The sequence below is a fragment of the Taudactylus pleione genome, unplaced genomic scaffold (assembly GCF_031769625.1).
Source record: "Taudactylus pleione unplaced genomic scaffold, aTauple2 ptg000019l, whole genome shotgun sequence".
In the NCBI taxonomy this organism is placed as follows: domain Eukaryota; kingdom Metazoa; phylum Chordata; class Amphibia; order Anura; family Myobatrachidae; genus Taudactylus; species Taudactylus pleione.
The window spans coordinates 23,112,102-23,126,513 of record NW_028284421.1 but is presented as its reverse complement, the minus strand read 5'-3'; the positions used below and the strand labels follow the sequence as shown (position 1 = coordinate 23,126,513).

Genomic DNA, 14,412 nt, shown 5'->3' with positions numbered 1-14,412 from the left:
GTTGGAGATGCCCACTTCGCTGTAATACTAATTGGTGCATCCTTATACTCCACCATAGGTCGCACCATCGAAACTTGCAGCAGCTGTATGGCAGGTGCAGTTTCTCTGGCCTCCTAGGCCTGCAGCTGAGCGTCGTTTGTATTGACACGCCTGTGACACTCCCATAACACGCCCACTGAATGGACCATTTTTGTGTGCACTAGTAACCACCTCACATCCCACACTGTGCTCCCCAATCCACAACCTGCACTGTGCCCCCCATCCACATCCCACACTGTGCTCCCCTTCCCCATCTACATCCCACACTCTGTTCCCCATCTACATCCCACACTGTGCTCCTCATCCACATTACCCATTGTGCTCACTGCTCCCCTTCCCCCATTGTGCTCCCCTACATCCCATCCACATGCCTCACTGAGTTCTTCCTCCCCTTGTGCTTCCTTGCCCTGCCCTCCTTCTAGCGCCTCATCATAATTGCAAAAGTCAAGTTAACCCTCCATAAAATGCCGCCCGGAAAGAAAAAGTTTCCCCTGGGTTGCAGCTAAGCCTGCTGCTGGCTGCTGCTGGGCAGGACTGGAAAGGCTGAGCACAGGGGTGGGGGTCTGGGCTGCCTGGTGACTCCTCGGATCTCTCAGCCAGTGATTTGAGGAGTCAGAAATAGCAGACAGTTCAACTTACTTCAGACTCATCGGATCACTGGCTGAGAGATCTGAGGGGACATCAGATCATCATCAGACAGCAGCCCCACCCCAGTGCTCAGCCTCTCAAATCCCTCACTGTCAGATTGAAGACTGATGCTGGCTGGTTTCAAGGGTCTCCTATGCCCAGGGCCAGCGCTGCATGTGTATGCAGTGTGTGACTGCGGGCAACTGGCAGCCCCTACAGTGCTTAAATCGTACTGGCCCAGGGTAGCAGATGGCACCCCTTACCCTGGTCCAGATGCCCTTGCCCAGCTACTATACGATCAGATAGAAAACTCTCTCCATTCCCCATTTCACATACCAACAGTAATGCATCAGCCAGCTACACCCAAAAAGGAGTATGGTAACTGGAACATCGACCCTCTGGCACATCAATGGTTTCCCATACAACCCATTCTCTTGTTTGCTAGCTAAATTTAATTGTAAAATGTCTGCCTCACAACCTTTTGGAAGAACTGGTACAAATAGTATGTTTTGATTATTAACCATTGGATAAATGAAAGCACTTGCCCACTATTATTAAGAGGACTATAACATTCCATGTATGCCTATCCCTCAATAATTGTATCTATGGATATAGGGCCTTATTCAGACGTGGACGCGATGCCGATGTTTACGCAGTTCAGTGATTATTTGTGATTTGAGCATGCGTCTGAGTCACACTGCGCATGTGTCAAGTTTCATTACCGTTGTCGATCGCAGTGAGGATTTATTTGCAAAGTGATTGACAGGCAGGGAACAGTTGTGGATGGCAAGGGGGGGTGGCGACATAAACGCAGGTCTTTCACAACCATTTTCAGGGTGCGTCTCAGCCTACGGCTGCAATCCCATTGGCTGCAACATTTGCATATTTTCGCACAGCCGCTGCATACAATTTCGCAGCAGTGGTGGCAATAGTGTACATCTCTGAATCAGGCACATTGTCAATATTTACTTCTAATGTAGATTCGTGTTTGGCTGAGACTAGACACACTTGGCAATTCTGGGATTCACATGACTTTTTGGACCTCAAATCACAGATCTTCTAACAATCGTGTTTGACTGTCTCTAGTTTACCGTTGGTGATACAGATCATGTTTAATTATGTGCGAGTTCAATTCGTATTGACCAGAAATCAATAGACCTGCCTGTGAGCTCTGTGTTTTGCCGAAGTGCTGCACAGAACAGTGTGATCTGTGCAGGCTTCTGTGCATAACCAGCCCCGGACCTCTGAGCCCATTCTGGTACTGTGGGCTCAGAGTGGGCGCGGCCGCTGATTGGCTGTGATAGGTCTGACTCTTAGCCAATCAACGCTAAAGTGCAGGAAACTACGTGGGAACGGTCATTCCCAAGCAAGCAATGAATGTACAGTATGTACATACAGTGCTTGCATGACCGTGGGATCGGGAGAGTGTTTTTTTTTTCTGCCAAGCCCGTTGGTTGTCTACCTGGGGAAGACCAGTGCCATGGAGTAGGTAAGTATGTATTGTGAGTGCGCGTGAGTGGTTAATAAAGGGTTAACATATTCGGTGTGTGTTTTCTTTATGGTTGGGGTACAGGTGCCAGCAGGAGCATACTGTTCGGGATTACTGGGACCTGTAGTTCCACTGTAACAACCAATATTTTTAACTATTTATCACACATTAACTCTGCATCCACCGCCATCAGGAGTGCTGGGAATAGCCCCGGGCTTTACCCCAGTCCTGGGGTACTCTCGGGAGGGGGGGCCCCTTTTTTGGCTGGACATATGGAGGAATCCCACACACTGTTTGCCCCCCACTATTCCAGTACCAGAGCGAGCTCAAAGGTCAGGAGCTGGATATGCTTTTTTGGGGGGGGGGGGGCATTATTTTTTTTTAGATATTTTAGCCATTTCTTTACACTGTAACACACAAAAACCTACATAGATCATACTGATCTGTGTAGTGCTTTGTGAGAACACACCACTGATTAGGTCGTCTATGCGACTATACTATTCTGCTCCAAGTTTCCTCTGTGTTCTATTGTGTTTTGAAACACGATTCTTAGTAAATCCGTGAGTTGTATTCCAGTCCATGGAAAGTACTCGCAGGTTGGTTCAATGGTCCATTGATTTCTATTTGTGTGTTTTGTTGTCTATTTCGGTGCGGCATTATGTTTTACACGCGTTGACCTTTAGCAAATCTTTGAGTTGCAAATTCAGGAGAAACTCCACTGAGAATGCAAACTTGGTCAAACACAATGAGTCTTAGTAAATTTACCCCTAGTACTCTTTCTTATTACACAGGATTTATACTTCATTAATAGCAAGATAGAATCCTACAATGCAAGTCTGGCACTTACTTATTACCCACATATCTGGCTAATATTTTTCCAAAACCTGCTACGAAATTGTAATTTTTTTTAATGATTGAATTAGGTCAAGGACATCTATTTTGGAACTTATACAACATGATTTTATTTTTTTTAAATATTTTTTTTTTTAAACACCCTATACCATAAAAATAGCAATTTTTACTGTGCATGAGCTTGAAATTTTACACTATTTAGGATAATTGACGATCCATAATTGAAGGACCCGTACCTATATACTTAATTTTGATAGTAATATCAATAAAATATATCTGATACATCGACAAATCTGTATTTATCGATTTATTGATGGCAGGGAGCAAACTTTGGGAGCCAAGGCTCCTCTCTGCAACCGCCGGGTGGGGGTGTGTTGCTGGGCTGCCCGATCTCTGTTGGCCACAGTGATTGGGACACACTTCTGGGAGAGAGGCCGCTACTGTGAGCTGTGGCTGCTCTGTTTACTTTGCAGTGTGGCTGCCCTGCAGCCGATGGGAGGGGGTGCCACCAGCCTGCTCGATCACTGTGGCCAGCAGTGAATGAGACACACTGGTGGGAGGATCCGAGGGTGCAGAGAGACTCAGTGGGTGTTTCTGACTGATCGAAACAGATGTAGTTAATAACTCCTTTATACACACAAAATAGCAGCTTGTTTCGTACAAAAAATGTAAATCAGACATGGCAGGTATATGGTCATGACAAGTATTTGATATCTAAAATTACTTCTTTGCATTTAAGTTTTTGTGTGACATAAACAAAACAAAACTTGAACACTATTGTATTGTGCAGACTGAAAGTGGAGCCATTCTTAGAATTGAGCTAGATGCATGCAGGCAGCAGCTGGAGCTGGAGAGAAGTCGTCGGGAGGTGTTGCAATGTAGAGTAACAGAACTGGAGTCCAAACTCACAGAAGAGAGAAAAAGCCAAGTGAGTGTCTGGCTGTAATTAAAAATTTATATATATATAAAGTTGAAGAGTAATAAAAATCATTCAACTGCATAAACATCAACACTGCACCCATCACTGAACCAGGCCCTTTCTAAATATATCTGTTTCATTTGTGCTGTATATTTTGGCATAGCAGCAGATTGGATTCATTAGGTGAATCTCTGAATGTTTCTATGTAACATGCTCAATTTGTAAAGATGTAGAAATATAAAAATAACTGATATATTGTTGCTACATTTTGCATATCTCAAGGGTAGCTGCATGTCTTAACTTTGAGTAAATCCATGTTTAGCATTGTGACTTCAATGTAATATGGATAATGAATGGCAACTCTGGATCACTGCAAACAGTCCTAACCCATGTATACTATATGTTGTTTCAGGACTGCTTTGGTGACATGGAAATCCATAGCTCCATGGTCCAATCACAGAGGTTTGTGAAAATGTGGCTGCTAAAACCAGCCTTGTTTGTAGGACTGGACAATGAGTTGTGTCTTCACTGGTTTCACCACTGGAAAAGTCAGGGTATGGCCCAAAGTAAGGGTTGGACAAGTCACATGACCATATTCCTGGCCGAACACACTACATAAGTGTAGTTCCTGACAGGCAGCCAGCCAATACTGGACATAAGATAAGGTCCCAGGAATGCTACGTTTTTAGTGGACATCATCATACATTGCACACTGGATATCAGTGTTGAGCTCTGTATGGTATATTAGACACCAAAGTAGAGCTCAGTACTGTAAACTGCGTTGTAGATGGGGCTCTGTATTGTATAGGAGACATAACATAGATCAATGTTTCAAAATTAGATGATGTCTAATGTCTAGCAAGTAAATATGGACCATCTTTCAGGGTGAGTTTGGCTGATGTTGGGTCTGAAATACATCATCTAGAACAGCAGCTGGAAAGAGAACGAGAAGCAAAGAAACAGAAAGATGAGCTGATAATTACACTGGGAGAGGTGAGCAGCTGTAATCCATCCTCACTGCATGGCAGTGATTGGATCTGTTCATACATCATGTACTGTACTGGAAGCTGGCAATAAACCTCACTCCATCTGTTCCTGTGAGAGTGTACTCTGCAGCTGAGCCTCCAGCTTTATATTATGTATTTTATTTCCAGAGTAATTCATTATATTTCACATGTTTATAATATCCTACCCTAATTATAACAGCACTTTCTCCCATCTGTCATCCTCAGCATAACTCTGTGTAGACTCTGACCCCATGACTTCTACAATGCTATCCCATCCTACAGAACTACTATTAGATATATGACCCATAAACTTCTGTACAACATATTTGGCCCCTAAACTTCTGTTCAATATATGTGTGCTGTACCCTGCCATGTCTATTATTGCTAATGAAAAATAGTTTTTTTTCATAAATGATGAGTTTTAGGTATCATGTCACTGGTCCTTTAGGACAGCAATTTCTTGTTTTGCACAGAAGTGGTATGAAGTTAAAAGTCTACTTAGACTAACTGGGGACTGGATGTGTTCTGCTCAGGTTTCCCTGGAGGAAGTGGACTCTGAATTGATGCTGGTCCGGGAGGAGCTGCAGAAGGTCTGGGACATGCTGAAGACAAAGGACACAGAGTTGGAAGAGCAGTATCAGGAATTGGAGTCTGCACGGGACCAGGTATGGAACACGGGAACTTTGTTACAAATGTACTATTGCTGACATATTTCTGATTGGGAAAGAAGCATGGGCAACACATGCTACAAACAGTGGAAAAGCTATGTGTAGACTCTAACGGGGTATACAAATAAAACATATGTGGAGAATGTCTATCAATGTACTTATATTTCCACATTGTTTTCATTATCTTTGTCTATTTTCTGGCTTATATGTGGCAAAGGACATTTCATCACATCTTGGAAGAACTTGAAGCAGCGTAAAGGGATCTCTCCTGACCACTACATAAAAGACCACTAACATAGAATAGAAGCTATATTACTAATATTCATACATATACAGTATATGCAATAGAATAAGATGTAATGATATACAGAGTTAAGTTGTGATCGTAGGGAGAAATATCTTCCTTCAATAATCCTACTGAAGGAGTCTGCAGTTAGCCCTTTAATGACAGTGAAAAATAGTTTACACTTAGCTGCATTACAAATGTAAATGCTATGTCCTATGTCTCAAGTTCTATCAAGGCATATGATCTTATACATATAGAGTGTGAGTGCATGTTTATATATGCTCAGTAGCCACTTTATTACACTTTCATACCTGCTTGTTAATACAATGGCAAATCATGTGGTCACAACTCAACGCATAAAGCATTCAGATATGGTCAAAACATTGGCCCTGATTCAGACCCACTCGCAAGCGGCTGTCTGCTCGCAAGTGGGTCGATGGTCTGCACTGCGCATGCGCACAACGGAGGGAGCTCCGTCGTGCACATGCGCCAGATGCGACGAGCGAAGGAAAGTCCTTCGCTCGTTGTGTCTGATCAAAGGGGGCATGCTGTCGATGTTGATTGACAGCACGCCCCCTTTGGTGGGCGTGCCGGGGGCGTGCCTCCCTGACGGGGGCGTTCCCAAGGGAACGCCTACCATCAGAAGCCGGCCCACTGACATCACTAGTGATGTCAGTGGGAGTGATTTTGGCTCTGATAGAGCTAAAATCACTCCGGGCCTTGCGGTTGAAAACCTCAACCGCAGGCTCCGGCTCGCAGTTTCGATGGTCGCGATGGTCACGACCATCGCGGCCATCAAACTGCACGTTCGTATAGGCTGTGGGTGGTGACCCACAGCTATACGAGCGTCCAGGAGGACGCTCCATTTTTATGGAGGGCGGCCCTCATTCAGAGCGTGCGCTCTGCTCAGAGCGTACGGCTCTGAATGAGGGCCCTTGTTTGTTCATTTTAAACACCAGAATGGAGAAGATGTATACCCAAAGTGATTTTGAACGTGGAATGGTTGTTGGTGTCAGACAGGGTGGTTTGAGCATCTCAGAAACTGCTCATTTAGTCTCTACAGTTTACAGGGACTGGAGTGAAAAATATCCAGTGAGCAGCAGTTCTGTGGGAGAAAACATATTGTTAATGATAAAGGCCAGACTGGTTCAAACTGACAGGTAGGCAACAGTTGTTCAAATAACCACGCATTACAGCAGCGGTACATAGAGAAGTGTCTCTTTATCCACAGCGTGTGGAACCATCAAGTGGATGGGTTGCAGTGTCAGAAGATCATGCCAGGTTCATTCCTGTCAGCTATACAGAGAAGAAAAAGGCTACAGTGAGCACAAGCTCACCAAAACTGGACAGTTCAAGATTGGTAAAATGCTGCCTAGTCTGACAAGTCTCAGTTACTGCTGCAACATACAGTGCAATTTGGTATATATGATTGGAGGAGAGAGTTTTTTTGGGCTATTCCCATAGTAACGGGGACGAACACTGATCAAGTGCGACCTCCGAATCCGCAGCTTACCATGTGTTCTTCTTCCTCCATAGGAGTAGGATATGCCCATGAGTGTCCTTTACAGATGCAGTGATGCCACCACTGCTTGTGGAACTACGAGTTCCACTGTCACCACTGTGTGTATATTATACTGTGCAAAGCCCAAACACTGCACACTACCTCTGTTAACCCGCACCTGGCAGGATATGTGTCATACTGCATAAATCTGATTTTGTGTTTGTGATGTCTCAATCCCTGTTGTTCTATCTGGTTAAGTTATTCAATGTGTGAACTGACCTCCATCACACACCACTGCCAACTATATAAACAGCTATAGATTCTGCCATTAGGTTATGGGTCCAGGCTGTTAGGCTCCCAACCTGACAGCATATGCTGAATAATTATACCAAGAATGCAGCTGTCACAGCAACACTGAATGAAAGGATCTGAGTGAGTACAGAAAATACCTTTATTCATACCGTGGGTGAAAGTGTATGCTACTAATCAACTAATAAGTATGGGATTCAACAAACTAACACTCTCTGAGAATTATGCTACATGGATGTTTGCCATATTAATGCAGTTAAAACCACTAGTAATCCTGGTAATAACCTAAATCCTAATGATTTGGATATAGCCATGGAAACCATAGGTCTAGCTGTAGAGCAACATTTATATTCAATTATCCACGGGAAAGTGACCGCATACAAAATGTGAGTAGTACTGTAAACGTCTTATGAAAACAATGGTTTAATGAGGCGAATCAACCTAATGCGCACTCTGTATGGCACTAAGCTAAGTGCATGCAAGAATATGAATGAATATATAGATAGGATGCTGTCTATCTCTCAGCACTTAACTTCAGTAGGCATCCAAAGAGATGATGAGGAGGTTGCAATGGTGTATCCTGCAAAACCTTACCCTAGGGTATGATTTTTTAGTAGTAGCTTTGGAGTTATGCACTACCAAACTATCAACAGATATTGTACTGCAGTTTCAAGAGCACATTCCTGTTTCTATTCTGCTGTCAATGGGTGTAAAGTTTAAAAAGCCCAAGTACAAGTGCTTCAAGTGTCACAAGTTAGGGCATAAAGCCTCAGAAGGAAAAGCAAGTGAAACAAGTGGTATTTTGTTATGCAAGCATGACAAAAAGAATGAGTCAGCATTGAATGCAGCAGACCGTCACCTCAAAGATCACTGGTACATGGACTCAGGAGCCACAAGACACTAAAGTCATGTGAGCCTATAAATGTCAAAGGAATAGGTGATGAACTCCTAAATGCCACAAAAGCTGTGACAATTTTGTTTTTACAAAATCTAGGAAACAATCTGATTGCCATCAATGTACTTGAAAAAAAAGGAGTACAGGGTCAAATTCACACAGCGACAGTGTGTTCTCTACAACAAAAGAGGCACTGTAATTGCAACGGCAACCCGGTGCCAACAACTATATCCTAGACACTGAGGAGTGTTGTGCGTTGACAGCTTCAGATACCAAGCAGTCAATGGAACTATGGCATAGGAGAAATGGGGGTAAATGTATGAAGCAGTGAAAAGAGTGGAGAAGTGTGCCAGTGGAGAAGTTGCCCATGGCAACCAATCAACTTTGAGGTTGCATTTATGAAACACATTCTATAAAATGATAGGTAGAAGCTGATTGGTTGTCATGGGTAACTGGCACATTTCTCCACTCTTTTCACTGCTTCATACATCTATTCCTGGGACACCTAGGCATGGTGATGGGATGTCAGTGAACAATCTTCAAAGACCAAAATGTGAGAATTGCCTGAAGGATAAGCAAACACATTGCTCCTTTTCAAAGTCAGCGTCTACAGAAAGTGCACCAATGGAATTAGTGTACAAAGACGTATATGGACCAACAGAGGTGGAGTCAATTAGTGTCAACCTGCTTCAATATGATGCTCATAGATGATGCTAGAAGGATGACGCACCTTTACTCCCTGAAAGCCAAGAGTGAAGTAACAAGTACAATTGTAGAATATAAAAATCTCATAGAAACTCAAATAGGCTGAAAGATTGAAATGTAGATGTCTAATAATGGTGGAGAATAATGGTTACCTAAACACCTGAACAAAATAGTGTGAATGGGAGGGCAAACAGAATAATCATTGAAAGAGCACAGACTGTGTTAAGTGATGCAGGTCTGGACAAGAGATTCTGGGCAGAAGCAATCCAAACTGCTGTATATCTCAAGAATCGAGCACCTACAATGACAGTCAAAGACACAACACCATTGGAGGCATGATCTGGTTGAAGGCCAAGTACCAGTCATCTACATGTCTTTGGATACAGAGCATATATCCATATTCCTAAGGAGAAAAGATGCAAATTAGATCCCAAATCTATCTCATGTATTATGCTTGTATGTTGTCAAGCAAAGCAAAGGCTACAGATTGTGGGACATTGTCAATCAAAGGCTTGTGAAGTCAAGAGATGTAGCGTTTCATGAAGCAGCTTCAATAAAAGACAAGTTAAGCACTACAACAACACAAAAACATGTGTTGCTGGACATAGCAGCAGCTGGAAGAATGCCAAAAATTGGAAACGCAGGTACAGCAGGAGCTCTATGAGGAGCAATAAAGAAAAACCTCCTAAAATATACAGTGCGGAATATGATAACTTTATCTGCTGTGAACCTCAATCCATAGAAGAAGCAAAGTACAGCAGTGACTAGGAGAAGTGGAAATCAGCCATAAATACAGAGCTTACAGCTTTGGCAACAATGGCACATGAACATTGCTATACAATATTTGATTTACTAATAACTAGACTTTGATTCAGCTTTCTTAAATGGTGAGCTAACTCAAAAAAATGACATGGAGCCACCTGAACACTACAATGTTTATGCATTTCAGGAATGAAAAGTAAGATTGCGAGAAAAAAAAATCATTGTATGGGCTAAAGCAAAAGTGGCTGCTACTTTTACATAAAACTTGACAGTGTATTATTAGAAATTGACTTCATACATTGCAAAACAGGTCATTGTTTCTACTACAAATGGAAAGATAAGAACTTATTCAGTATAGTTGCGTATGTTGGTAATTTGTTGCTTGCAGGATAGGAGAGCCAGATAGCCAAAGTGAAAGTGTTGCTACCTGAAAGGTTCAAATTGATCTTGGGCCTGCCTACCAATTGTTGGTTCTAAGAATTGTTTAAGATTTGAATGCTGGAACTGTTACTGTTGACCAACAAGGTTACATTGAGGCGATATACAACAAATTTAAACTGAGGTATTCTAAAACTGTCAATACATCAATCGACAACAGTACAAAAATTACAAAAGCTATGTGTCCAACTTCAAAGGCAGAAATAGAGGAAATGAGCAGAGTTTCTTACCAAAGTGCCATTGGAACTTTGATGTATGCAAGTGCTAGCACACGCCCAGATATTACTCATGCAGTCAGTTGTGTTAGCCAATTTGTAAATAACCCTAGAAAGAACACTGATCTGCCATGAAGCACATTTACTAGCGCCTTAAAACTAAAGTTTTCTAAAACTGAAGTCTGGAGTTACAAGCCTTCAGTGATACTTTCTTAGTAGTAAAAGAATCCCTGTTTTATAAACCAACCCCCTGGTTTTTCTGCACCCCTCCTTCTTTTTCCCTGTGACCAATGTCATTTTTGTATTATCATTTTACCCCCCCCCTCCAGCATCATATTAATTTACTTTGCTGCTCTCCCACCCCCGTTGATAGCAGATCCCCCTGGGGTTTTACCCCCCACCCCCATGGGCTTACCACCCCCTCCCCCACATGTAGAGTGCAGCGTAGCTGGTGTGTGGGGGGACTGATGATCAGTCCCCCCTGCAGCAGCTGATGTCTGCACTTGCAGTGATCAGCCAATTTGTGCTCTGTTGGGAATTTCGGTCCCCGCCAAATGCGCTCCATAAATTTGGATGCAACCGCAGCCAGCTTTACCGCTGGTTGCAATTGCATCACATGGGACCACGCCAGTTCAGTGGTTCATTAACCTAATACCTGGTTTAGTTATCTATTGTGTGGACTGACCTTCATCACACACCACTGGCACCTATATTAACTTATATAGGATCTGCCAATAAGATGCACAGGAAAGAAGTCACATAGGTAGATTTAACCCTTATGCATACTATACACTAGGGGGGTACGGGCCGCATGGGTGACATCATCCGAGGGAGTGACACCAAAATAGATATAACAGCGCTGAAGTCATCCACACTGTACTGGGATGGGCTGGGGGGTTTCGCAGCAACTTCAGGAGCTGGGCAAGCCCCCAGCGTGACGATAACTGGGGTGTGACATGCGGGCATGCCCCCAAAATGTCACATATGGGGCTCATGGCTTCGAGGGTATGAGGTCACACCCCCTTTCCCACGTGCGCGCCGAAGGTGCATGCGAGGGGTTGGTAAGTGCTGAACTGGGTGTCATCACCCTTACTGACGCTTCTGCATTTACATATTAGAGCAATTTATATCTTGGGAAGATAAACATTCAAATATTTATATTTTATAAGGTCCTAAACACGAAAGTCATGAAAACTGTATTTCTCTTTTACAAAAAAGAATAAGTAGATTCAGCCGCATGAAGCTATAAGGCAGATAATAATGCATATTAAGGAGGTTCCATTTCTTGTTTGACTACTGTATGTGTCACAGATCTATGTGAATTTATATAGGGGAATGATGCATGTGTGATGCTTTATCTCCCTACAGTACACAGAATGCAGCACTGAGAAGGTCAGACTGGAACAATTGGTTGCCGCTCTACAGAAACAAGTGGAAGAGAAGTAGGTTATTCATGTTTTGGTCGTCTATTAAAAATATACGAGGTTATCACCTCCTGTTGTGGATCAGCAGCACTTATCTCCAACGTTTCTGTAATGTAGCCTGGAGTCACAGAGGAAAGAGCATGCATGTCCTGTAATTCCTCCCAGTCTGTTCCCATTCTCATTTAACAATTTCATACGCACCCACCAAAATTCTATACCAAATTTTGCTTGACCTTAGTGCAATAGGATCTAAGTACACTTGATACACTTTACTGTACCCCCAACAGACTGGAACTGGTCAGTGACTGACAGCATTTATTCCAGCAAAGTACTAGGAACCATTTGTTCCTGGACACATGATTAGTAAAATATAGAGTTCTGTTGTAAAATTGTACATTGTAACAAAGAGATTAAATAATGTATTAGCTAAGGATCACATATTAGCTGTTTTTCTTTACTCTTTTTGCAGGGAACAGGCAATGAGGCATCTCCAGAAGATTAGGGAAATGGAGAAGACAGAGATGGATATTGAGAGGTCATCCCTGGAGTTGAAGGTAATTAGTGATTTAAGAGAGTGAGCCGCAATTATACTGGCACCGTGGCTGCAGTAGTGGTTGTGGCTGGATATTACACAGCACGGGATGTAGTCAGCAACTCGGCGTGCGGAATGCCGACGGTCTAAATATCGGCGCCGGAATCCCGATGGCATCGGGATCCCGGCTCCGGTATCCCGACCATGGTTATCCCGAAGGTAAGTATCGGGCGTTAGCGGAAGGTTAGGTTTAGGGTTAGAGGTTAGGATTAGGACTAGAGGAAGGGTTAGGGTTAGGCACTAAGGGGGCAGGGTTAGGTTTAGGGTACGGACAGGGGGAGGTTAGGTGTAGGCATTAGGGGAGGAGGTTAGGTTTAGGCACGAGGGAGGGTTAGGGTTATGGTAGGGGCTAGGGTTAGTGGTAGTATACTTACCTACGGGTGTCAGGATTCTGACTGTTGGGATGCCGCTGTCGATATTCCGACTGCCGGGAACCCCCATACCTAACCCCACAGCACAGTCCCTTCTACTAGCCATGCTGGTGGATGTTTAAAAGTATAGTTGCAATAAGGCATATTTGCAGTGTATCCTATTGTTTTAGGGTGTACCCAAGCCTCTAAACCCTCTTTTTTTCCCCCCATATTTCTATTGTTCTCCTGCCCTGAATAAGCTGCTTCCCTATACAATGCCTCCCTTACTTCTGCTCTTGACTCTGTTGCTCCGGCGATCATTACTCACCCTCACACTACCACACCTCAACCCTGGCATTCCAAATGCACCAGATACCTGCAAAAATGTTCACGAACCGCCGAGCGAAAGTGGAGAAGATCACGCTCTCAGGCTGATTTTCTCCATTTCAAATTTCTGTTATCCTACAGTGCAGCCTTTTCCCTCACTAAACAGTCATATTTCAAGAATCTCATCTCCTCCCAGTCCTAATATCCGCCGGGGTCTCTTTTCCACCTTCAATTCCCTCCTCTGCTCACCCCCTCCTCATCTCCCCTCCTTGCTCTCTGCCACTGACTTTGCTAACTATTTTACATCTAAAATTGATTCCATACATCAGGACATCATATCCAACCAGTCCCCCAGCTCTCCACCTCCTCCTTTCCCGTATCACCCCTCCCCATCCACTTTACCGACTTTGATATCCTTCTCCCCTGTATCTGGAGAGGAAGTAATGGCCCTCATCCAGTCCTCCTCCCTCTCCACCTCCCCCCTTGACCACATCCCCTCCCGCCTCCTCCACTACCTCTCTCCTTCTACCTGCTTCCATCTTACCCACCTCCTTAATCTCTCCATCTTTTCTGGCACTGTTCCTTCTGCATTCAAGCATGCCCTTGCCTCCCCCATTCTTAAAAAACCTACCCTTGATCCTAACATTCTTTCTAACTATTGACCCATCTCTCTCCTCCCTTTTGCCTCCAAACTCTTTGAGTGTATTGTTTACAACCGCCTCACCACATTTCTTTCCTCCCACTCCCTCCCTTTTCAGTCTGGGTTCCATTCTCTCCACTTCAATAAAACTGCCCTCACGAAAGTCAGCAATGACCTCCTTGCTGCCAAATCCAAGGGCCACTACTCCCTATTCATTCTCCTTGACCTCTCTGCTGCTTTTGACACTGTGGACCACCCTCTCCTACAGCATATCCTTCACTCCATTGGTCTACGTGACACTGCTCTCTCCTGGCTGTTCTCCTACCTCTCTGACCGTTCTTTCTCTGTTTCCTCTCACGACGACTCC

General features: G+C 43.8%; 1 protein-coding gene across 1 annotated transcript in view; it reads left to right on the top strand.

Annotated features, from left to right (window-relative positions):
* LOC148540422 (uncharacterized) overlaps window positions 1-14,412 on the top strand; it is an 80,634-nt gene that overhangs the window by 32,644 nt on the left and 33,578 nt on the right. Inside the window, exons 16-21 of the mRNA XM_088443729.1 lie at window positions 3,798-3,935; window positions 4,339-4,388; window positions 4,811-4,919; window positions 5,407-5,598; window positions 12,081-12,154; window positions 12,606-12,690. Coding sequence (XP_088299855.1) covers window positions 3,798-3,935; window positions 4,339-4,388; window positions 4,811-4,919; window positions 5,407-5,598; window positions 12,081-12,154; window positions 12,606-12,690 — 648 coding nt within the window. The remainder of the gene's footprint in view (window positions 1-3,797; window positions 3,936-4,338; window positions 4,389-4,810; window positions 4,920-5,406; window positions 5,599-12,080; window positions 12,155-12,605; window positions 12,691-14,412) is intronic.